This window comes from Triturus cristatus, chromosome 9, assembly GCF_964204655.1.
Source record: "Triturus cristatus chromosome 9, aTriCri1.1, whole genome shotgun sequence".
Lineage (NCBI taxonomy): Eukaryota > Metazoa > Chordata > Amphibia > Caudata > Salamandridae > Triturus > Triturus cristatus.
In genome coordinates this window covers 1,227,109,413-1,227,134,964 of record NC_140592.1, presented here as the reverse complement: position 1 = coordinate 1,227,134,964, position 25,552 = coordinate 1,227,109,413, and the positions used below count along the sequence as shown (strand labels likewise).

General features: G+C 43.8%; 1 protein-coding gene across 4 annotated transcripts in view; it reads left to right on the top strand.

The window, feature by feature from the left end:
* Nucleotides 1-25,552, top strand: part of RYR3 (ryanodine receptor 3) — a 2,047,168-nt gene that overhangs the window by 1,465,515 nt on the left and 556,101 nt on the right. For all 4 annotated transcript variants that reach the window (XM_085627314.1, XM_085627313.1, XM_085627312.1 and 1 more), the window contains 5 exons: nt 7,982-8,152; nt 8,331-8,390; nt 9,658-9,789; nt 17,985-18,097; nt 24,888-24,984. In XM_085627314.1, coding sequence (XP_085483440.1) covers nt 7,982-8,152; nt 8,331-8,390; nt 9,658-9,789; nt 17,985-18,097; nt 24,888-24,984 — 573 coding nt within the window. The remainder of the gene's footprint in view (nt 1-7,981; nt 8,153-8,330; nt 8,391-9,657; nt 9,790-17,984; nt 18,098-24,887; nt 24,985-25,552) is intronic.

Genomic DNA, 25,552 nt, shown 5'->3' with positions numbered 1-25,552 from the left:
GTGGTTGTTTGCCTTCGTATCCTGGAAGTGGAGTATTCTGGCCTATGGCTGGGGGGACTTTCCAACCATATTTAAGATGGGAAGAGGTCAGATTTACGTTTGAGAATCGTCACAAACATATGTTTGTAGATGTGCACAAACTTTCAGAGCAACCACTTGCCATCCCTTGGCTCAGAAAAAACCACAGCAGTAAATCCATTAACGCCTTCCAGAAATCCGTTGGTGCATCCCTGACAGTCATAATTGGAGGTATTTTTGAATGTAAACATGTACTTAAGGCATAAAATGGCTTTGTGAATCTGGCCTATAATGTTGTGCAAGAAACTGGTGGAGACAAATGCTACACTGTTGTCCACATTGGTGTGACTTGGGGACATTTTAAGATATGTTAGGGATCACCTATCCGAAATTGTCTCTGGCTAATATTGAGATACATTTGCTATATGTAGTTTCTGTTAGGTCGTTACATGTGTTGCTTCATAGCTGTGAGTTAGGTGGTAAGGGCTCTCTCGCTCTCTCTCTCTCCCCCTCCCCACTCGAAACAGCCCGTGCAGCACTCGCTAAAGCTGGGGCTACGACTGGGCGGGGGGGCGCTCCTATGGTGTGCCTATGGTTGCAGTTAGGTATTGTCTCCTGTAGTTAGCTCCTAGGATCATGTGATTCTGAATGTGACAGATGCAGTATTGTGTTCATTGTGCTTCTTTAGACATTAATTAAAGTTTTAAAAAGAATAATTGAATAAAAATAAGATGTAAGGCAGATACATCTGTGCCATTTACCTGTTCTGAATGAGCACATAAAGTGTCAGGAGACTGTTGTGCTGGGGGTGGGGTTTATTCTGATTATCAAAGGGGAGTGGGAATGTGGAGACACGCCATTGATCTCTCAGTGGCTTGCCAAAGCTAAGTCAATGCTTCTAGCATTGATCATTCCTAGTTACGTGGTGTGCTAAAGATGTGTGACGCAGTCCAAGGATTGAGGAATTGGGCGCAGGAATCAGCCTCTCATGACTGCAGACATTTCACGACAATAGTGCGCATCTCTGTGTAAAGGTGCTGTAGGATTGTTTTGAATCCCATTCGAGACTCCCTACTTCCAAGTATTAACATGTAACCTTTTCCTGTGCTCTTCTTTCACAGACTATGCAAGTGAAGGTACAATATGCATGCTGTGTCTATGTGTTAGCTTTAGAACTGGCCTCGCTCCACTTGTTCTCTCATTGTTGGTCAAAACAGCGTCTTCCCCATGCGGTGTCACACAGAATTTAGGATTCCATTGCCTATGTTTTTGCCCCCTGAACACATGCACATATGGTGGGCCTGTGTATTCCTTGTGGATCTGGTTCCATGTAATAGTACAGTGCAGTAGAAATTCCTAGCTAACATCACTCAGGCAACTCTTCACTGGGTGAAAATATGTATTGGCTCCTGTGTAGCTTTGGACTACAGTGTACTCTTGCAGTGCTGCCTCTTTTTACACAATAACATTCAATCGCAATATTAAGGATCCTGAAGCAGCCTTATAGTGCTGTCTCACATGTAGCAGTGCGTCACGTGGCATCATTAGGGTGTCAGACACGGGCAAAGCAATGTATCACCCTTGGTATTATAGGGACGACTAACCTGAAAAGGGACATTTTAATGCAGCATTCTAGTGGCCACCTATCATGAAACAGCACACCATGAAGTAACATTGTATTGATCATTTTAACATGAAGCAGCACACCATGATACAGTGTTATCACTAACCTAAAACAGCACCTCATTATGCATCATCCGTGGCTCTGCCGTGCAACACTTAAATCTATACAGTTAATACTGATGGCAGATTGCGCTCACCAGGCCTTGAGTCTTGTTATGTTGTGCCTTCTGTAACCATGCTACGCATCCTTAGTCCCCACCACTGTCGTAGAATGACAGTAGTTAAATCAGGAGGTTGTTTCAGCATTGATATGACTGACCTGTTTCAAAACCAAGCACCGGGAATATCAAATCCAGGTGTCACATGGAATACTTATGCCCACTTAGATGCTAGCATTCTGCCTCACCCCACCAACCACCATCCATTTTTATAGGTGAACCCATGTTGATCTCGCCCCTGCTGCTCTCATCCCTAGCCTTCTGCCAAGTCCGATGGAGAGGAAGCTAGTAGACAGCAAGGGGGCTTTAGTCATACGGGGCTGAGATATTTCAGCCATGTTTAAATTCACCCTCTGTGCTCACCCATCCTTTCCCAGTTGTAGTTGGTGTGACACCACTGGCTCATAGTGACACATTGTGGGTGTTGTTTGTTGGCTTTGGAATCATTCTTATTTTGTGTCATTGTTGTAAATGTTGAGTCTCTCTCCATCAGTTATTGCTGTGTAACTCATAACAAGGTATTGATATGCTTGTCAGAGGTATTAGTTATGGCTCTCTGAAAATACATCGAGGTAGTACGATTGGGTGCATGTATGTGTCATGTGTTGTGCTAGAGACAAGCATTTGGCACTCGGTGGTGGTGAGAACTGAGCGGTGAAAGTTAAAAAAAAAGCTATTTTTGGTATGGTAATCATTATTAATATGAAGTCTGACTTTCTTGAATAGCATATGCCCACTTTATTACATGTTTCTATACACTTGTTTCTTGTGACCCTACAGAATTAGAAAGTGAGGGTTTAATGTCTGGCCTAGGAAGATGCTGTAACCAAAGTGACTAGTTATAGGTGTCTAAATGGTAACAGCACAGACTCTATATGATAAATAAACAATTGCATGACTCTTTGGTGTTACAATGATGCTCTAGTAACTGAATTCATCTGAGTATCAAAATAATAGTATACTTGGAAGGTGAACCCAAAATCTTCACCTTTTTCTTTTTTTCCAGGTTTGTGTATATTAAAAGAGATTTAAGGTGGACTGAAGTCCTAGCATTGAGCCTGTATCAATTACTCATCCAAGTAAAAGCTTGTTTTTTTCAATGTCCTAAATGAGCTGTGTAACTTGCACCTACATACAGCTCATTCTCTAAAGTTAGATCATTTTTTTCTACTCAGAGAAAAACAGCATTGACCACATACTGCTGAAATCTCAGCAGTAGAACTGTCCTAAGACCTAAGACCACCAGTTTGTTGGCATGCTGCTTAACAATGGGGAAAAGAATGATTCTGGGAACTCAATAGTCAACCATGACTAAGGACAACAAAAAATAGCCACTCGTAATGCTCTACAAGTGCTCCTAAAGCAACAAACCCAACTTGTGCATGGAATTTCCCCAAATCATGACCAGCCTCTAAAGCCTACTTTAATCAGTTGGTGTACTGTGGCTTTGAGGCTGACAGGTTTAACAGAATTGAAATGGCGAGGCTGCTTCCAATGCCCATCTTGAAACCAGTAGGCTTGTTAGTGTAGATTGAGTTATCTGATTGAGGCTAAATTGTGACAATTGATGCCTGCTCATATTTCTTAAGATGCCGGACATATTATCCATGTTGGTTCATAACCTTGTCCTCTCTTCCACATTGACCCATGCTATTGAGTTTGCTAGTTTGAGAAAGTCTTCTCAGAGCATCTTCACTCCTCCAGGTTTTTGAGGTATGGTGGAGTGGCCAGGAAATAGCATGGTCGCAGAAGTGAACGTCCAGTCACTATTAATTGATATCCATGTTTCCATGGTGTCCCGTGTTCTTATGTGAATGCCCTTTCTTCCAACCCTGCACAGCATGATTCTGTTGCCAAGTGAGGCCCTGGGACAGCAGCACCCTATGTACTTTTAAAGATCCTCCTGATTGTTGAATTAAGTCATTTTGCCCTGAAATATCTCTAGCTGTGTCTAAGATTGCTTTTTCTATTTGTCAAGTTGCAAAGTTGTTTAGTAGAGCCACGCACCCAGAGCTTTAAGTCATTTTGATTTAAAAGAACCTTCTATGACATCTCGTCCCACATGTACAAAAGGGATTGGCCGTAGTTCACTCTTACTGTGCAACAGTTTGAGAAATCAAATCCATTGGACATGTAAACCTGCCCGCTTCCTTCACATTGCCCACAAAGATCATATTGTTTCTGTTCAGATTTCCTCTCCCTCAAAAGAGACAATTTAAATCGTTCATACGCCTCTTTCTGTCCTAGTCACCAACTGTTTGATTAGCTTTAAAATGGTAATTTCCACTGTTCCATTAAATATCACTTATTTAATTATCAGAACAAAATGTATCCAGTGTGTGTGCTCACTGGTACAGTTTTCGTGTCGTTCAGAGATACACATTGATATCATGAGGACCAAAATTGTACTCTCTTTTTGAAACCATTTCATTGATATTTTTCAAGTTGGACAGGAGATACCAAAAGTTATTGAATCGACATGTATGGTGTGTTAAGTGTGTTCAGTATAAACATTGCCAGGTTGTTCAGAAGGGTGTGATCTACAGTTAGCAATGGAGCCCTTTCCTAAAGAGGAAGCAGATGAGTTTCTTGAAGAGAAACAGGTGAGTTCAGTCAAAATGTTGCTTTTGTCTTACTGACTATACTGGCTGTCACTCATCAGCTTCTGGTTGCAGTGTTGAGCCTGCTATTTTATTCTATTGCTGGTGTGGTAAGAGCTTTGATTTGCTGTTCTAGTATTCTGCGTAATTTCTTTGCTACTCACCCTTTAGTTATGTGACTATATGTATTGTGTCTGCTCATGAATCCAAGACTTTTTACAACTCATGCTCTGCTTTGTATCTGAAGAAACCAAAAGCCAATTAGGTGAAGAAAGACACACTTTTTGCAAAGGATTTATAATGGAAATGTAGTGATGCTCACATAAGGTATGACCACTCTGTCTGGTCCATGGGATTCTTGAGTGGTCTGCATACAGGGGAAGGGAAGCTAAGAGAGAGACAGCTCATGTTTGATCTATTGGATGTAGCAATGACCCATCCTCCTGGCTTGGACTGCATGATAACTATCAACTGGCAAACATGCAGCCCATGACTGTTCTAAAATATAACTGAAATGATGTGTGCCGTTAAGGGGTGAGAGCAGATAAGAGCTAGTGATAGAAAGAGGCTTCAAGGAGATGAAGCAGGACTATTCAACCTGCCTTCTGTGACCATGAAAAACATGTTCCTCTTCTCCTGTTTGCTATGTTCCAAAGTGTTAGGTGCTTCAATATCTGAAAGGTAAACCAATATCAGGGTTGTTTATGCGAGAACCAAAGGAGCCTGTTTGAGGGTCACAGAACATTCCTGCAAAGCGCCAAGTCCTGTTTACTGCATGTCTGCATGTCAGCAGGACACCATGTTTCCAGCCATAGACTTCTATTTGGTTATCTGGTACATTCCAAGCATTTAATTCTTCGTTTACAAAATAAGCTGAACTACGAAAGTATTGAATTGTAAGAACAAATCCCAGACCCGGAAACTTGGGGGAATATTATCAAGGCCCAGCGATAAATGTCGCAAAGCGCGCTTAGTGCTTACATATTTATCACCGGCTATTTCTGGAATGTATTGCCCGGTTAGCACGTTATCAACAACGCGCATCGCCGAGGAGATTAAAATTCCAGAGATAGTGGGGATATCGCCGTTTTCCATGGTGGAAAACGGCGATATCCTAGATGATAGGGCCTGTGGTCTTAGCCACACAATCCACCCCCCATGTTAGGTATGCCTTAGTCAGGAATTTAAAAGACGTTAAATTCCTGCGTTAAGGCATACTTAACGTGATTTTAAATATCGCTAACCCTCGTTGTCAATATGACGAAGCTGGGTTAGCGATATTTTCCCAAGGGAGCCTTGTCAGGCACGCCTCCTTTGCATCTCATTAGCGATGCGATGCGATGGGAGGCGTGCTGACATGGGGCGCTATTGCCAGTAAACTGTCGCTAACAGCTGTTAGTGACAGCTTGCTGACAGGGCGATAAAAATATCGCCGGTTTAGCGGCAAAAACTGCCTCTAAAGCGGCGATATTGCCCTTGATGATATGCCCCTTGGTACTTGCTGATGTTCTCCAAATAAGTGAGTTCCAGAGTTGTGCCCCAAGAGCTGAAAAGGGCCCACTGTCCAGGTTGCTTTTCATGAACCTTGTAGGTTTGAGGATGGTGCATTTGTTGTATTTTGCTGGTTTGACTAGAACTAGTGGTGATAGATGCTGTTTCATGTCATTACAGAGTTCTTTTTAGGCTAGCCAAGAGCATCAGCCCCATGAATGATCTCCTCTTTGGAAGTGCTGAGGGCGGAATCTGCCAAGTGGGCCCTCTTCCTGTTGTGTTTCTGGCCTTGGGCACTGTTCCTGTTATGTGATCTAACCAGCTACACTTCTGCCTTTTACACTGGGAGGAGGCAGTTCCCCTCCCGATTCCCTTCTCTCACTACGCTCCTAACCCTGACTAATATATAAACTACTTTGATACCGTTTTACTCAACAGGTGACCTCGGCTTCACATACAAATTACTTCTCCAGGATATAATAATATTCATAAATGAACTCTTCAACAACACAAATCAGCTGTAAAAAAAATGATTGTGCTGGTAAGGAGGGAACCCCTAAGATGAAGCATGGCACGCAGTATGGAAGAGGAGTTTGTGTCCTTTTCATTAAAAGCAACCTTCGACTCAGGTACAGGCAACAGCACAATGTTTCTCTGTTGCTAATACTATTATCTATAGAGGTCAGGGGCATCCTAATATTCAGTAGATTCTGATCTAACCTCCTGGCAAGGGCCTTAGTGTTACCCAGACTAGAATATTGTAACATTGTCTGTGCTGGCGAAACTACAGACACTGCAAAACCAAGTAACCAGACTCTGTCTCAGCTTTAAAAAATTGTTTTACTTCTCTCTGGCTCCCAAAGACCTGTACATGCTACTGGTGGCACAGAGGGTACAATTCAAGTTACTTTGCACCACATCCAAGGCACACGAAGGCGGCAGCCCTAATACTTACAGACCCTATTTCTATCTTACGTTCAGAAATGAAGCATGAGATGCAACAGAGCAAACCTAACCACACAAGCCAGCTTTTACCCCTAGAAGCATGTAGGAGGGGAGGGGGGCGATTTGAGTGCTGCCAGAAAAACTCAATGTATCTGGAGTTCAGGAATGTATCAAGACTGGCAGTTAAAAAAAAAAAGCTCTTGTCCCTTTCATCCTCAAAATGTCCTGGATGCATTCATTTGGATCTAGGAGAGATATTGGACAAAACTGGTTCTTAGTGACAAATGGGAAACTTGGAAACCCTATTCCCACACTAGAGAGCAGCCTCACACTGAACAAGTGTGTTTTTATTGTGTATTCTGGGCTGACTTGGTTATCAATACGACTTGCGAGTGTGTTTCACTCTCACACTAACAGACTTTGTCAAAAGCTGAAGACTGTGTAATCTAAGTGTGTCAAGAAGAGGAAGAACAACGGATTAATAGATGCTCTTGGTGGTCCAGATATGGTATCATGGTATCATGGTATCATATGGTAGGCCTTTGTATGAGCAATATTCTTTTGTATTGATACCTCCATGAAAATTGACAGTCCACTGGACATTTATGTAACATCAACTGAAGGTATTTGTAGTGGGCTGCCATTGTCAGTAAAGGGGCTTTGGCACTGATGAGACCTCGGGTAAGATTGACAACCCAAATAAACCTTCCTAAAACTGGGAACATCAAGTGATAGAGGCGCTGCAAACTGCATGGCTCGAGAGTTTGATCGACCTTGAACTGTCTTGAATGGAAGATGAATCACTGTGAAGGAATTTGTTTCATGCTCCGTACAAAGAACCTTAGAAGTAAGCATATAGTTAAGGGCATATGCTCATGGCAGGTGAAGCATTTTAATGTCACTGTAGGTCATTCAGGTAAGTATTGAGGAGGTCTAGTTATTAGAATGATCAATAGTGCCAATGCAAAAAGGGCCTGGACTCTACACAGGAAGTTCAAGAGAGGGCAAATCTAACTCCATATTGTAAGGGCACACCTTGGGTGATACCAAGACCTTATTTGAACACTCTCTGTTTCCTTCTTCTAGTCCGGAGGGCAGGACCAAGAGCGTAGAAGGACCAAGCGACGAGGGGATCTATACTCCATACAGACGTCCCTCATCGTAGCAGCACTCAAGAAGATGCTCCCCATTGGACTCAACATGTGCACCCCGGGTGACCAGGAACTGATTTCATTAGCCAAGACTAGATACAGCCTTGTAAGTCTGCCGTATGTTTGAAAAACACATCCTAAAAACAACTGAAAGTAACATCAGATTGTTGCTGAGGTGGACCACATTTGTACCATTTTTGCAAATAGAAATAGGATATAAAGAGTCATGTAGCTCTTTTCTTTACCCTTGACATCACTCATATCAAACTCTCTTCCCTCTGCAGAAAGACACAGACGAGGAAGTCCGAGACCATTTACGTAATAATCTGCACCTGCAGGAAAAGGTACTGCACACAAGACCACTAATGATGAAAGGTGGTACATGGAGAGCTGTCTGTGAGAGTTTGGTGCATGCGAGTAAAAGGAGTGGCTGTGCATGCAAGAAAGGAGAATAGATGAGGGGAAAGACCCAGGGAAATACAGGCAAAGCCTGGGGCCTGGCCCTGGAAGATAAATCACAAACAGCCTCTCTATTCCAAATTCCCACAGTGAATGTGAGGTTCTCAATCAGCAAATAAACTCTGGCGTTGCAATAAGGAGGTACAGTGACTTCATTTGAAGAGCATTGATTGGCATTCAAGGATTTTGCATAGCAGAGGTATGGTCTGAGCTCTTGAGTGTTATCGCCCCTTTTTCGGTGTCCATTAAGAAAGAGTGTGGTCATGACTCATGCTTGTATTTTTGGCTTCATATGCCTGTTTCTTGCCTATCTGTGATGTGGTGTAAGTCACTCTGGGATTTAGTTCAAAAGAACCTAGCTTCCCCAAATGGGTAGATCAGCCCACATTTGCCAATGAGGAATTATGCATTTTCTGATTAGAGGCAGAGGCAGGTCTATGGGTAAGGACACTTGACCTCAAGGATAGGAGTGGGATTGAGAGTAGCCAGGGACTAGAGCAGAAACAGAAGGATGAGTGGAGGAAAGCTCGCTGCGAAAGAGTGGGAATGATGATACTAGAGCTGGAGTTGGTCATTAGTAGATTCTATCAAACGCATCTCGACTGAAGGACAGTTGTGTTGATGAGTCTGGTTTGCAGTGAAAAGATAGGCAGAGGAATGATGCCAGAGTGTTGGGTTCGTAGAGCGGAGCAACAGGGAATATGGCTCAGGCTTGGAAAATACAGTCAGGAGGACACATCGGGTTAGAGGTTACGTATGGGAAATAAAATGCCAGGTGGACAGAAACAATTCCTGCAACGCTATTAAGTTGAGGCAGTAATCACGATTTGAGTGGCTATCTGACGAACCCTTATTGTGAATTGGTATGTGGAGATGGGCAGTGAGATCTGTAATGGATATAAACATTCAAGAAGTGACACTACATAGGCTCATTCCATGCAATTAAAAGTGGGCACTTTTTGGGTGAATTTGCCTAGTGGTGGGTGCAGCTTTTTTATTCCAGGAGGATCCCCTTCATAAGATGCTGTAAGTTGGTTCTTGATGTAGTGTAGCAGATAGTAACATGGAATATTACATTCCTGTTGAACATCACTTTTGCTCACCATTAAAGAGACTGTTTGTTTTTCTCCAACACAAACATGTCTTCCACAGTCTGATGATCCGGCTGTGAAATGGCAGCTTAACCTCTACAAGGATATCCTGAGGAGCGAAGAACAGTTGGACCCAGAGAGAGCTGTTGAGCGTGTGCAGAAGATTTCAGCCGCAGTCTTTCATCTTGAGCAGGTGAGACCACGAATGCTGCATCTGCGACAGAACAGCCAAAACTAGCATATTCTAAGAAGGGAAGGGTAGCCAGCCAAGGACAGAAACACGAGTGAGTCCGTGTACGTGAGTAGCCTACACGTGAAAGTTAACCACAAGGATGCTTGGGAAAATGTAGTGAGTGGAACTGGTTCTGGTGAAGTGTTTGAGAGCGCAGTAGCAATGTCCACCGGTGTAAGCATATGAGATTTCCAATGCACCCTCACCACTCTGCAAGGGCTAAGAGTGTGAAGAACATCTGAAAGGTCACTCCGTGTAGTCCTGTACTGGTGGTGAAGCCAGTGGCCATGTCAGCAGCAGCCTTTAGCGATGGTCTGTTTTATGAGAATATTTCACCGAGAATCACCAAAGCAATGAAGTAGGCAATCCTTGATGAACATTTCCATGCCAGGGCTTCAAACATAATCCAGTGGCTACTGGCTGAGATATTGTCAATAGCCCGTAAATGGTCATGGGGTTGCAGTGCAATGTTTTGTGTCATTCTGTACTCTGTATAGTATCATGATGGTTAAGGACTGAACACATATGCCAAAGGGCAAAATGTTCTGGAACAGAGGTGTCCAACGCAGGTTGAGGAGAGGCGGGTTCACGCCAAGTTTTCAGTGTAATCCCGTAAGATTCATTGAGATACAATAATTCGAAGTGGACTTTATATACATGTATAGTGGTTCTCCAGAAAATGTGTCATTGTTGAAAAGTGGGTTATTGGTAGGGGCAAATGTAGGTCTGCCACTGGCAATAAGGCCCTCTAACACATGATAGGACTCAGCATAGGTCTTAGAAAATTATTCCTATGCTCAACTCTTGGTAACGTGGCTGCGAGCAGACAGGCTTAACTTCAAAGACAGGTATGTAAAGCATTTAAAAACACCATTTCAGTAAATAATTAAGACACAACACATAATAAAAATCCAAAACCAATTTTATAATAATAGGAAATATTTGTATCTTTAAAATAATACCAAAACGACAAAAATCCAATGTAGGGAACCGGAGATATGAATTTTCAAAGTTTTAATAAAATATGGCACTTAGAAGATTATAGCGCCATGTTGTGATACCTGCTCGCGATAGACCGGGTCAAAGTAAAAGTTTCAGGCTGACCGCGAGGGAGCCTTGGACAGCTACAGCTTGCAGCAGGTCCCGGTCTCAGTTTCTACCTTCACACTCAGAAACTTTTCTGGAGCTTTTCTTAGAAACTTTTCTGGAGTTTTTTCCCGTGAGGCCCCTCAAAGCTCCCAGCCAGTCCGGATCCGGTGAGGGTTCGCCGGCTTGACTTGTGACGAGGTCCCGGTCAACTTCCCTGGAGCGGACTTAGAAAATATTTCAAGATTGCTTCAGCAGGACAATCCAGGGATCCAGCAAGGAGGTAAGAGCTGGCTAAACACACCCCCTAGGATGGCTTATTTCCATTGACTCTCCCCCTACCATTTGCACACACCTTCCCTAATCCTGGGTCTGGTGGGGGTCAAAAGTGTAAAGTGGAAACTGACACAGTGGCCATCCCTCTGCCTTTGAAGCCCATGGTTTACAACTCCTCCCCCTGGCCTGGCATTCCTATGGAACAGCACGTTGCCCTCCCAGCAGAGCTGGTTAACCACAGGGGCTCTTTAAGGCAGCCTGGCTAATCCACCTAACTCTGACCAATCAGGGCAGAGCACTGGAAGGCTGAATTTGGACCTACAAACAAGAAAGTCTTATACCTTCTTGTATGTACACTTTAGGAGAAATTCAACAATATTATATTGTTGAATTTATTAATACCATTCTGGGAAGTCTTTGAATGGCATTTCTAGTCCTCTCCTATCAATAGTTATTAATCAATAACTTCCTACCATGTTAACCTATGTAACAAGGGATTTGCAATGGGAAAAATGACTTGGGCTATTTTTCCAGCACCAGTGCTTACAAAAACATATTTTATAAGTAATTGCCTTATATCTACAGGAACACCACACCATGTGCAACTAAGGGAGACTTTAGGAGTTCTGAATCTGTAGAAAGATTGCAGATTTTCCCTTTACAGTGCTCCTACCATTAAAGTTGAATTTGAGTAGCACTGTACCACAATGTGGGGAGTGAAATGTGAAATTTCACTTTACCCAGGCATATAAAAACTCATTTTATAAGGGCGTACCTTATAAATACCTGACCCCCCACCGTTGGGATACCTAGGGGAGACCCTGGGGGTCCCCAATACGCCAAAACATTGTAGGCTATCCATTTTTAAGTGCCCCAACCACCAAAGTCGAGTTTGGGCACAATTTACTTTTTAAAAGCAGCCCTGGCACCAGGGCTGATTTTAAACTGACTTCAGGCCATAGCAGTGCACACATGCAAGTGCAGAAAAAGGCTTCTGGCCTCTAAACAGCCATGCCCCGGGCTACAGGGGACTTCTAGGTAGTTTCAATCCCCTGCCCTATTATATACTAGGGGCTTATAAGGTAGGTCATTCCAATCACAGGGGTACCCCACCATACCATTGTGTACCCTAGTGTAGGTGTTTTAACTGTATTCCAATGTGTCTCTTTCAGCTTACCACTGGCCCTGGGCCTGGTTAGACAGAGCCCAGGGTCTGTCAAAATCAGTTACCACCAGTATCAGTCAGCAAAAAGTTGGGGGGTGTCCAGGGCACAGGATGCCTTTGCAACACTCCTATATTTTGTTCCTTCTTCCTTAGCCTGCTCTGGGCACCCCTTTTTCAGTGTCCTGCTGTCTCCTTGGACTAAGGCTAGCATTTGGCCACATAGTCACATCATGTAATATTTCCCCTTGTGATATATTTCATTCCACTTATCCGCACATATGTTGTTCACTTTTAATTTAGGCTGTTTTACTTCTTAATAAAGTCCACAGTGCTGTATGTTCCTAAAGTACAGGAATAATATGCAAACATAAATAACAAAGCCATATTATTGGATAATAAGGACTGTCAAGTGTTGAATAAAAAATACAAAAACCACAAGAGTAGATTGATATTTTCCATATGAATTCTCCAAATGTCTGATGTCTTTGTGCAAACCTAAGGTTTGAACTCTCCTTGAATAGTTATTCAAATTTATGAAAATATTGCAGTGCGCCTGTTCTCTTCCTGTTACCTTAACATGTGACTTAAGTGCAGGCGCCGAAGCAGCTCAATCCACCTCTGGATGCTGACAGTACTGAGACCTCTTTCTTTGAAGAGACCCCCTGCATTCATCTCTGACCACATCCCAACTTTTCAATCCAGATCTTGTCCTCTCTGATGACGATGATAAAAGATACTTGCCTTTCATGTGGCACTTGAGGTCACAGTCCTGAGGCTACAAACAGCATAAGCCGTAGATCTTACGTTTCCCCCGTGTTACCACTACACATGTCTAAATTGTCCATTACCAGCAGCAGTGGTAGCCCAGTACCGCGGTGATGGCTGGAGTCAGGTTGTGGCTAGCCAAAGATTCCTTTCCATTCTAGGAAGGAGCAGAGCTATTTAGTCAGAAAGGCTTTGAGAATGTTTGAGGCACCTGAGGGCAGCTTGATGGGACGATAGTTGGTCGGCAGTAGAGGGTCACAGTCAGGTATTCTTATTAGACACAGAACCATGCTCTGCTTGAAGTCATGAGGTACCAGTCCCATGGTTAGGCAAGAACTGAACATCACCAATAGCGCTGGAGCCGTAAGGTCACGAAGAGAGGGGAGCAGTTGAACCAGAACAGGATCTACAATGTTAGCAACATGAGCACGGCTGGTAGCTTGAGGGGAGAGAAGGCGATCCTAGAGACTAAGACGTGACAAAGGAGGGTCTGAGAGGGTGGATCCTAGAGACTGAGGCGTGACAAAGGAGGGTCTGAGAGGGTGGATCCTAGAGACTGAGGCGTGACAAAGGAGGGTCTGAGAGGGTGGATCCTAGAGACTGAGGCGTGACAAAGGAGGGTCTGAGAGGGTGGATCCTAGAGACTGAGGCATGACAAAGGGGGGTCTGAGAGGGTGGATCCTAGAGACTGAGGTGTGACAAAGGAGGGTCTGAGAGGGTGGATCCTAGAGTCTGAGGCGTGACAAAGGAGGGTCTGAGAGGGTGGATCCTAGAGACTGAGGCGTGACAAAGAAGGGTCTGAGAGGGTAGATCCTAGAGACTGAGGCGTGACAAAGGAGGGTCTGAGAGGGTGGATCCTAGAGACTGAGGCGTGACAAAGGAGGGTCTGAGAGGGTGGATCCTAGAGACTGAGGCATGACAAAGGAGGGTCTGAGAGGGTGGATCCTAGAGACTGAGGCGTGACAAAGGAGGGTCTGAGAGGGTGGATCCTAGAGACTGAGGCGTGACAAAGGAGGGTCTGAGAGGGTGGATCCTAGAGACTGAGACGTGATAAAGGAGGGTCTGAGAGGGCGGATCCTAGAGACTGAGGCGTGACAAAGGAGGGTCTGAGAGGGTGGATCCTAGAGACTGAGGCGTGACAAAGGAGGGTCTGAGAGGGTGGATCCTAGAGACTGAGGCGTGACAAAGGAGGATCTGAGAGGGTGGATCCTAGAGACTGAGATGTGACAAAGGAGGGTCTGAGAGGGTGGATCCTAGAGACTGAGACGTGACAAAGGAGGGTCTAAGAGGGTGGATCCTAGAGACTGAGACGTCACAAAGGGTACTACTCCAAAGTCACTCTGATGTTCCTTTTCTGTGTGAAGAAAGTCACCAAGTCGTTAGAAACAATTGTGATCAAGGAAGTGCTTTAACCCTTTCGCTGCGGCGGGAATTCCGCCGCAGCGCTGGGGGGGGTTTGGGGGCAGCGCGGTGGCGTGGTGCTCATGACGGAGCCACTCCGTCATGAGCCACGGTTGAGCTGTGTTCATGACGGAGTGGTTCCGTCATGACTCCGCCCACTGCGCTAATCGCCCGCACAGGCGGGGAATTAGCGCCGCGTGGGCGGCGCGGCCGCCAACGGCCGCCGCATGACGGAACCACTCCGTCATGAGCACACGGCGACCGTGGCTCATGACGGAGTGGTTCCGTCATGAGTGGGGAAGGGGTTAACATCAACACTTTCAGAAATGTTTATTTATAATTTCAAAAGTTTTTTTGCTGACCATTTCTGTCCTCCTTCGGCACTTTGCCTCCTGAGTAGCAGGTTTGTAGGTTAGTCGTATGCTTTATAGTTTCCTTTCAAGCAGACGTTATGTTTTGCACATTTACCAACGTTCTTAGTGTCCAAAGGTGGCTGTTAAACCAAGGCACTGATTTAGGAGAGGCTGTGGCGTGTCTCAGTGGCCAGGTATTGTGCCTCTTCTGCTCATGCTGTGCAGGAGGGTTCATATGTGGAGGAGGGATCATGTTTCTTAGCCATAGGTATTGTGCCTCCTCTGCTCATGCTGTGCAGGAGGGTTCATATGTGGAGGAGGGATCATGTTTGTTAACCATAGGTATTGTGCCTCCTCTGCTCATGCTGTGCAGGAGGGTTCATATGTGGAGGAGGGATCATGTTTGTTATCCATAGGTATTGTGCCTCCTCTGCTCATGTTGTGCAGGAGGGTTCATATGTGGAGGAGGGATCATGTTTGCTATCCATAGGTATTGTGCCTCCTCTGCTCATGTTGTGCAGGAGGGTTCATATGTGGAGGAGGGATCATGTTTGATATCCATAGGCATTGTGCCTCCTCTGCTCATGTTGTGCAGGAGGGTTCATATGTGGAGGAGGGATCATGTTTGTTATCCATAGGTATTGTGCCTCCTCTGCTCATGTTGTGCAGGAGGGTTCATATGTGGAGGAGGGATCATGTTTGATATCCATAGATATTGTGCCTCCTCTGCTCATGTTGTGCAGGAGGGTTCATATGTGGAGGAGGGATCATGTTTGCTATCCATAGGTATTGTGCCTCCTCTGCTCATGTTGTGCAGGAGGGTTCATATGTGGAGGAGGGATCATGTTTGATATCCATAGGTATTGTGCCTCCTCTGCTCATGTTGTGCTGGAGGGTTCATATGTGGAGGAGGGATCATGTTTGTTATCCATAGGTATTGTGCCTCCTCTGCTCATGTTGTGCAGGAGGGTTCATATGTGGAGGAGGGATCATGTTTGTTATCCATAGGTATTGTGCCTCCTCTGCTCATGTTGTGCAGAAGGGTTCATATGTGGAGGAGGGATCATGTATGATATCCATAGGTATTGTGCCTCCGCTGCTCATGTTATGCAGGAGGGTTCATATGTGGAGGAGGGATCATGTTTGATATCCATAGGTATTGTGCCTCCTCTGCTCATGTTGTGCAGGAGGGTTCATATGTGGAGGAGGGATCATGTTTGCTATCCATAGATATTGTGCCTCCTCTGCTCATGTTGTGCAGGAGGGTTCATATGTGGAGGAGGGATCATGTTTGATATCCATAGGTATTGTGCCTCCTCTGCTCATGTTGTGCTGGAGGGTTCATATGTGGAGGAGGGATCATGTATGATATCCATAGGTATTGTGCCTCCGCTGTTCATGTTGTGCAGAAGGGTTCATATGTGGAGGAGGGATCATGTATGATATCCATAGGTATTGTGCCTCCGCTGCTCATGTTGTGCAGGAGGGTTCATATGTGGAGGAGGTGATCGTGTTTGTTATCCATGAACTTGCTGGAGGAGTGTTAAGAAGCAGTCCTAGGGTATCCGAGGTTATCTTTTACCAGTCTCTTGTAAGGACTTTCAGATCCAGCCTCTGTTTTCAATGTGTGTTTATTAGGGCTTTGAACCTACTAATGCAGTGATATGACCAGCCTTAGCGTAGCTTGTCAGCAGAAGAGATAGTAGTTTTAGAGCCTATAATGAAGTGAGATCGACGTCATCAATGGGTAAGCCAAGAATTGTTCAAAGGAACAGGAATACATACCATGTAGGAGAGTGCTAGCATATCGATGACGTGGCTTAGCCATGGGTATTTTGAAATCCCCTAAGATAACTTGACGGCCTTAAGAGGAGCTTAGGGCCGCCAGCAGTTCATTGAAATCGTTGAGAGAAGAATGAATTGTTCCAGCAGAGCAATAAAGCCGAGTGAAGGAAGGTGTTTAATGAGATAGCAACATGTGGATTAAAGCAGGAGGTAAGACTGCGCTTATCCCCCAAACAATCTGCCCACACAAAGGTGCAGTCAGGTGGACAGGAATCAATCAGCGCCAGGCTAGAGCAAGGTTTCAGCCACATTTCTGTTGTAAATAACTGGTGAAGGTTATGTCCAGGAAGCAGGTTAGACATTTCCATAGCGTATTTAGGAAGCCTGCAGGCATTTATTAAGGAGGGGCTTGTATAGACTGACCAGTAGGGCGTAGGATCCTTAACAATGTGCAAAGATGGCCATCATTTGCCAGATTTTCCATTACTAAGTGCCAGTAAATCGTGCATGAGCTGGTGCTGCGAGGAGGAGGGGGTGGGCATTTTTGGCATTCAAAGAGATGTCTTGGTGCATATCCCCGGGCGCAGCTGGACTACTCTTTGGCATTCCTTTAGAGTGCCCACTGTGCGGAAGCTCAGTTGACTTTAATGTATATAGGGACCGATCTCTGCATCTACTCTGGCGTCCCTAGATGACTAGAACATCATGTTCAACTCTGGCTAGAAAACAGGAGCCCGAGTGAGGATGTAGGGATTGCAGGGGACAAGAGTACCATACAATGGCTGGTAAAAGGGTTTGTAAAGTAGTCTGAAATATAGTACTTAAAATGCTCTATCTACAACAACTAAAATGTGATGAGTGGCTGTAAAGACCAGTGTAAGCAGCAATAAGCAGGAGGAAATACAAGTTACAAGTTGTAACCTTTTGAAAAAGACATACTATGTCAAGAAGCAACACTAGAGCGATCACCAAGGTGAATTTGTGTGTCCAAATTCTGTAGTTTTGTCCAAATGCTCAATCTATGACTGTGACTTGTTTCGTGTCCAACTTTGTGTGTCTCCATCATAATTTGTGAGAAGCACTTAGAGCTTTTCATTGTAAATTCCGAACTGCTGCCAGCAGTGGAACGTGACAAACTCCCTGTTTCAAGACTAATCGGGGTCTTTTCATCACAGAACAAAGGTGACTTTCCATCAGAGACTTTTAAGCTTTTGAATTGCACTTCTCTTGTCTTACTACGTATGAAGTCTTTTTACATGGATTTTTGTAATTGTTTTAATTAATCAAAAACAAGACATTTTTTACTTACTTACTTCTCATCGCAGGTGGAGCAGCCGCTGAGATCAAAGAAGCTAGTCTGGCACAAGTTGCTGTCCAAACAACGAAAGAGGGCCGTGGTGGCATGCTTCCGGATGGCACCACTGTACAATCTGCCAAGGTAGGCGCTTGAGATGTGACAAGTGACGTCTATGTCCTGGCCACTTGGATGCGCGCAATCTTTGGATGCCTGCAAAGCTTTGTGTGGGCTCTATCTGCAGCGAGGTGGATTCTTCAGAGTACATAAAGCAACTGATGCTGCCATCACGACTGTTCATGCTGGGCGAGCAATACTTAGGTGCTCAGCAAAGCTTCCTTACAACAGTGGCACGAGCTCCAAGGCAGCTGCGCCAATGCTGCTGCCAGTGGAAAGATACACAACAGCAGTGCACATTTGTATAACAGAAGTAGAAACGCCATATTAATGACACATTTCCATGTTAACCATTCTAAATAATTGTATGTACATTTATTTTGCATGGATAGCCTGAAATATTGACATGATTCATTCCTCCTGGATCTACGATGGGCTCCACAGTATTAAATTATAATCTTGTATCCCTCGGCTGCAGGGCAGGAGTTCAACTATCCAGCGTCTTCAAAGCCAGCCATGACAGTATCAGTACATGATCATGGGAAGGGATGGTACTACTAGGTGAACTGGCCTCTGGCATTGTTCAGGCCAGGCAATGAGCCTGTGTTAAGAACCCACAGTAATGGCAACATTCACGTGGCAATGTTTATCAATACATACAAAATACATGTACTCATGGTCAAGAGAAAGGAGCATTCCAGCTGTTACTTCTGAGAGCCATAGCTTGTAAGTGGTGGATTCACTTGCTGTTATAATGAAGAGATGTATTGTTTTACTGATACAATATCTATTCCCCTAGCATCATACCCCCAGGTTATCGCCGCAGCAGTATGTGCTCAGGAAATTGATAACCTATTGATGTTATCATGAACATCCTCACTGGGCCTGAATCACAACAGTAAACTTACACATTTGTGCAAGTTTACGTTTTTTTAAGTTAATTGTAAGTTTACAACTGTGGAGACCCCTCAGTCATGACAGAGAACCCCACTCATACAAAGATATGCCTGCCCTGTCTTTTCAGGTGCGGAGGTCTCCGCCCGACTGTCTTATTTTATTTATTTGCGGAGATCTCCGCTCCAACTGCAACTACTATGAACTCGGAGTTTGTGACTGTCAAAAGATAGTAAACTTACACAAACATGTACGTTTGCCATTGCGAATGAGGTCTAACATGCCTACAAGTTTAGAGTTCACTGAATTGCAGTGGGCTTTATTGCATATCACTGTAGCTCTGGGATACAACGGATCTCTTCCCTCGAATCAGTTTACTCACCTTGGCACAAAGACGTGCTTATGGTTTCGTCCTGGTAACTGCAGCTGGTTGGAATTAAGTAACAAGGGGAACATTAAGTTGATGTCTCAATAAGATGTGATACTGGAGTAGTGTAACCAAAATATCTGTCCAAAACATAATTTACAAAAGTATCCCCCCACTGGAAATAAAAGTACAAAATCTGCTCCCCACAGGATGAGATTTGTATACACAATATTTAGGACAGAACATTTTTGTCAGACAATATTTATGCTATTGAAATTTAGACCTATAACCCTCAATAGTTCAACAGGTATTTGCTTCTTCAGCAGCCACTATTACCACCGTGGTCTAACACAATTGCAGAAGTTTCCCCCTGCCAGGCACCAGCCCCCATTGCCACGTGAGCTCCAGCTGCTCTCTTGATCCCCGGGCAGGGACTCTGAAAGCGCTTTCTTCTCTTGTGTAAGACGGGAGGTGCTGTACTTAGCAGTAATTCAGCAGACGTCAAGAAACACCATGCAAAAGTGAGAAAAACAGAGATTAGAATTGCCTTTGTTGTGCTTGTGCCCACAATTCCTTAGGGTATTGCAATCACAAAGGAATCATCGACGTTCGAGGCCAAGGAAGACACTGCAGAAAGGCCCTATCCATCACAAATGATGGCAGTGATGGTACACACATTATTCTTGTAATGAATACAATGCAGATTCTGCATCATGGGAAAGATTTCTCCACACATTTTGGAGGAGTATACTGCTGGCAGATCTCTTCTGAAAAATGCAAGGACATGAAAATACCAAGCGTGAAGCTGTCAAATTTAAGAATAGATTTCTAGATTTTTATTTAGGGTGATCGGTCTTTTAAAAAACAAAAACCATTACACCAAATGACATTTTAAAATAGTATTACTACATACCTATATAAACACATAACATTAGTAAATTGATAACCGTCCAGGCATGCTGTCTTTGTAAGGTATTCTCATCTGTTGAGTAAGACAAGAATTTTATTGTTGTGTTGAATAGTTTATTGAACGCCTTTTTTCCTAGACTGAGATTCCAAATTTCTTGGGCAGAGTGGTCCTCTATCACCTGGTTTAAATAACTATCCCAGGATCCTTGCGTTTTCTTCTCTTTTTGTCTGTCTATTTCTTTCCAGCATAAGTAGTCTATGGTCCCGTTTTCAGAAACACGCAACCTCCAGCATAATTTCATGAAGGCGCCTTTGCTGCAATATTCCTGATTTAATAAGCCAAACTCTAGCCGCACCTGGGCAGGCGATGCACTTTGTTGGATCGGAAAATCTTTTGTATAGACTTTTGTTTGTATTTTATTCAAGGCAGGGATGTCACATCCTTTCATTATTTCAGTACCATAGGTTACTGTTGGCATTAACTGTGCCTGCATGACTGTCAATAAATTGCCGTATGATGGACCGCTTAGTTTTTTTCTTAATGCATTAAAACCGTGTATCAGGTTTTGAGATTTTTACCTCATTGAGATGAGCTGTGATTTATAGCTCAATTTTCGTTCTGACAAGAATCCAAGATATTTGTAGGAGGTGACTGCTTCGACTTTTTTCCCCTCTATATGCCATGTGAATTTTTGTTTTTGTTTTTGGCATCCACTAGCCGTGCGACCTTTGTTTTTGATAAATTCAATTCTAGCCCTTGTGCTGTCAAATATTTTACAAAGGCACTCATTCCTCGTTGTAAGCCTATTGGAGTTTGACTTAAGAGTACTAGATCATCGGCGTACTGAAGGCACCTAATTTCCTCATTAACTAACGATGGAGGAGGACTATTAATTTCCACGAGGGCATCTTCAAGATCAGATATATACAGAATAAAAAGAGTAGGAGCTAACACGCACCCCTGTTTCAGACCATTTTGGGTATATATTTTCTTTGTTATCCACCGGCCATCTCCTAACTTTACCCGGCTCCATGTGCACAAATATCATTCTCTGATGGCCTTTAAAAAATTTATGGGGTTGCCCCAGCTGGCCAGTTTTTCCCACAGATGTTTACAGGGCACGCTGTCGCAAGCTTGCTTAAGGTCCACAAAACGGGCGAACAGGCAGGTGTTCTTAAATGTAGCTTTTTCGGTTAACAACGTTAGTGCCGTTAGGTTTGTTAAAGTGCCTGCTCCAGCCCAAAACCCTGTTTGAGATCTTGGGATGCAGTTGTAATCTGACCATTTTTTCAATTGGATTAACAAGCAGCTCGCATATAACTTTGCTTCTACATCAATTAGAGCGATTAATCTGTAGTTTATCGGCTTTGTTGAGTTTCCCCCTTTAAAAATTGGCTGGATAATGCTTCCCCTCTAGGATTCAGGAATTCCAGTTGTCTTAAACAGCTCATTAAAGAGTGGGGTGAATTAATGGGCCCAATATGAAGCTTCTCCCTTGAAAAGGGCATTGGGGATTCCATTGGGACCTGGTGCACCTTCTAGATTTAGTTTCTTTATGATTTTTATTAATTGACTTACTTCTGTTAATTTGTCGGAGTTTTTACATTTCGGGGCGATGGGTTTATTTAGGAATAGGTTTGTGGACATTGCATGAGAAGGATCCTTTTTTGCTGATACTTTTAAAGAAAGAGCACATTTTGAACATATGAATAAACTGCTCTTTGTTCTCACTATGTCATCCCATCTTGAGAACGCCCTGACTGGTAAGTGGGAAGAACAGAGTTACAAAAGGAATGCTTGAAATAATCTCAGCTACTGGTGATTGCTCACGATGCACTCTAGTCCATTGTTTCTCACCCTGTATGCCGTTCTAGATAGAGACCAGCTGTATGCAAATCGTCCATGTCCTACTCCAATAGGTGGAGTCCAGCTCACACTGCCAGGTTAGGTCCTCCCCCCCTGATTTGAGCACAAGCAACCGTAGTCCAATATTGGCCTAAATGGGACTTGTCAGTGAAGCGTAGCTTGACTACTATGACACAGTGAGCACGGGACCCACTCTTTGGGCATATCTGTCACAGCTAACAAGCTGGTGGAAGTAATGCTTGGATTGACCTATGTAGTGATAAACCCAGTATCCGGAGATGCCGCGAATGGCCCAGTGTACTGATCATGGAAGTCTGGATCGTTGTGGGAGAACGTAGGATTCTGTTTAGATACCTGAACCCTTAGATTTATCAAAATAGTAAGGACGTTCTCAAATAAGGGGAATGCTTACTCTTGATCGAGCAGAACCAGTCACGTGACAGAGTGCTCAGCTCTCATCCGCTAGTTAGCGCTGCATGCAGGATGTTTGGGTTCATATACAAAATATCCCCCAAAGGGCACCAGCATGTCAATACTTCGAGGTGACTATAGAAACTGGAACCTTGTCTGTATATCACATCTTTTCACCAGAATAGTAGTGTTTTGGGGACATGCGTTCCTGCAGGACACAGGGCGTTTCTCTATGGCATTCCTTGTCTTGGTAACTCACTTTCATGGATCAGGCCTATCCTGATTATGAAAGAGCCGAATAACCATCATGAGGTATGGACGCCTAATCTTAATGCCTGCACCTGTCGGTCCATCAGATGCCTGCCTTTGGGTATTAATATGGCAAGCCAAACTAGAGTCCTGGCCCCTGTGCTGAGCGCTGCAGTGGTACTAGGAGTAACATCACTTGGTGACAACTGCCTCAGTGTTACTAACTTTAGGATTGCTGGCTCATCGAGAAAGCTTCCTTCATGGACAAAAACAAATAAGAATCAGTGATGATGCCAAAGTAAAAGGGGGTGCTTTCGTGTCATCTGCAAATGTACCCTCTGGCAGCACTGCAAGAAACAGAAAATAACCCCCGAGTCCTAGCTTGGAACCTTCCACAGAATAAAGACTTGTCAGAGAAATTGAATCCATGGGAAGCCTGGGGTGTGAGTCATCTCACTCACAGATGTTCTTAATTTCATTTTAAACTTTGCAAGTTTCAAGGCGCGTGAAGTTGGTGAAGGTTTGAAAAAAACGGGCAGCAGCTCCACATGGCAGCCAGTAACCGTTGTCGCTACCCTTCAGGGCTGCGAGGACCATGGGTCGCATGCTCCTACACCTCCCAAAATACCAAACATTTACCTGTGCTTGGAGAGTGGCACCGAGGAACGATTTCCTGCTACAGGATGTGGCAGGAAATCGGCACCAAAGGTGGGTGAGCAAACAGCAAGGGTGAAATTTCTGTCATTTTCGGGGGTACCTGAAGAGGTAAATGCCAAAATACCAACAAAACTCTGACATTCCATGGGCGCCATTTGCATCCTCAAACACTTCACCCTTGTAGAGTGGAGAGTGGTAGGCAGGCCTTTTTTTGGGTTCTCAAACTGAACATATATATACACATATATACACACACACACACATATATATATTACACACACACATATATATAACATATATAACATTGTATTTAAAAATGGCTGATTTAAACGGTTAAGTTGTCGGTGAACAAGCCTGCTGGACAGGCGAAACGCGTCCTACTAGTCGACTTCAATAAAGTATTATTGGCCAGAACACGGCATCGTCATCCTTTGTTACGAGGCAGTACGAGGAGTTTTGCATATATATAATATATATATATATATAAATATAAATAAATATATATATATCCATTGAACTAATAGCAAAGATAATCTCTTTTGCTCCATGTTTGCTGCTTTTCTACTAGAAAATCCTAGTTTGGTTTTAATCTCAGTTCAATAATCAGTGCAGTGAACAATGGAACGGATTATATTTCCTTAATATTTCAAGGATGATCGAAATTAATAGAATTAGCAATACTTAATTGACTCCGTACTCTACTAGGTAAGCAGCAAAAAAATCACAAAATTTAAATTAGATTTGGTTTTTTGGTTAACCCTATATGTCCCATTTGAATTAAATAACAGCAAAAACAGAGCAGAGTAGGTTAGGCTGTCTCCCTCCTTCCCTGGTGGAAAACTGTTGCCACGCATTTTAGAGAGTTTAAAAATTCCAACACTTGTCACAACGTTTAAAAGCTGTTCTGATGACTTGATTAATTGTTATTAGTTGTTTGCAACTCAATTGAAAACCTGTGTGCTTCCCTCCAGACACAAATCATGCAATATGTTCCTGACCTGCTACCAACGTGTCTGGCTGGAAAAAGTGCGCGAAAAGTATGACAGGCTTATAGTCGTATTAACGGTAAAGTAATTTGTGGATTGAACCTATCCCTGTGCACAAGTGTTTGCTCTTCCCCACCACAAAGCCAAGACTTAACAGATGACTTTGTACAATTTTCCCAGGGGATTCCGATTGGTCAGTTTCGGTGCCCCCATTGCTTGTGGGGAGAGGACTGGTGGCCATCTTAAGATGAAGTCCCATCATCCCTGCTCTCTCATAACGGCATTGTGGGTAATATCAAAAGCGCATAATCAAAAACAGCGCAGACTGTTTTCTGTCTTTTCTCTGGTTTGCACTGACCAATCAGGATCAGAATTGTACAAATGTGAAAGTTCCTTACTAATCATTAACCACCTGTGCTGTGTTCTTTTTGTCACTCTTTCTGGCTCTTACTCCCCCCTTCCCTTCACCCTTCCCAGGCACCGTTCTATTAACCTCTTCCTCCACGGCTATCAGAGATTTTGGATAGAAACCGAGGAATATTCCTTTGAAGAGAGACTAATTCAGGATTTGGCTGTAAGTACTGATCCTGCCTACCCCTAACTCTAGTCCTGTACTTCACCTTCCCCCCTATGCTGTTGGTTGCCTTTGATTAGACGTTTACAGTTGTGATTTGTGTCATCAATAATACTGTTCATGACATCTGTCACTAAACAAGTTTACTTGACTGCTAGACTATCCAATGGGAGAAAGATTCTTGTTAGTAAAGAGTGCTCCTTGCTAGCACAATCCGCTACTGTGAAATAGATACCTTTGAAAGGGAGCTCTGATAGGCTAACCCAATAATGACTGAACTTGCAGTTTTACGTTCAAGCAGCATTGGAAGAGAAACCATGGTCATTTCCACGCTGGCGAACAACCTTTGGGAGAGCGAGCTTGGGGTATTTTGGGAAAGGCATAGCATCCCGTAAGAACATCAGTAGGATTCATGACAAGGCGATATTTTTCAAGTGTCAACAGGCCTGAGTTAGAGACAGTCCCATGTCAGGCTCTAGGGTTCGTAGGGAAATCGATTGGGTACAAGCTGATAATTCTAAAAGACAAAAGGCTGGAGTAGAGATAGTCACGTGACAGAGCGAAGTGC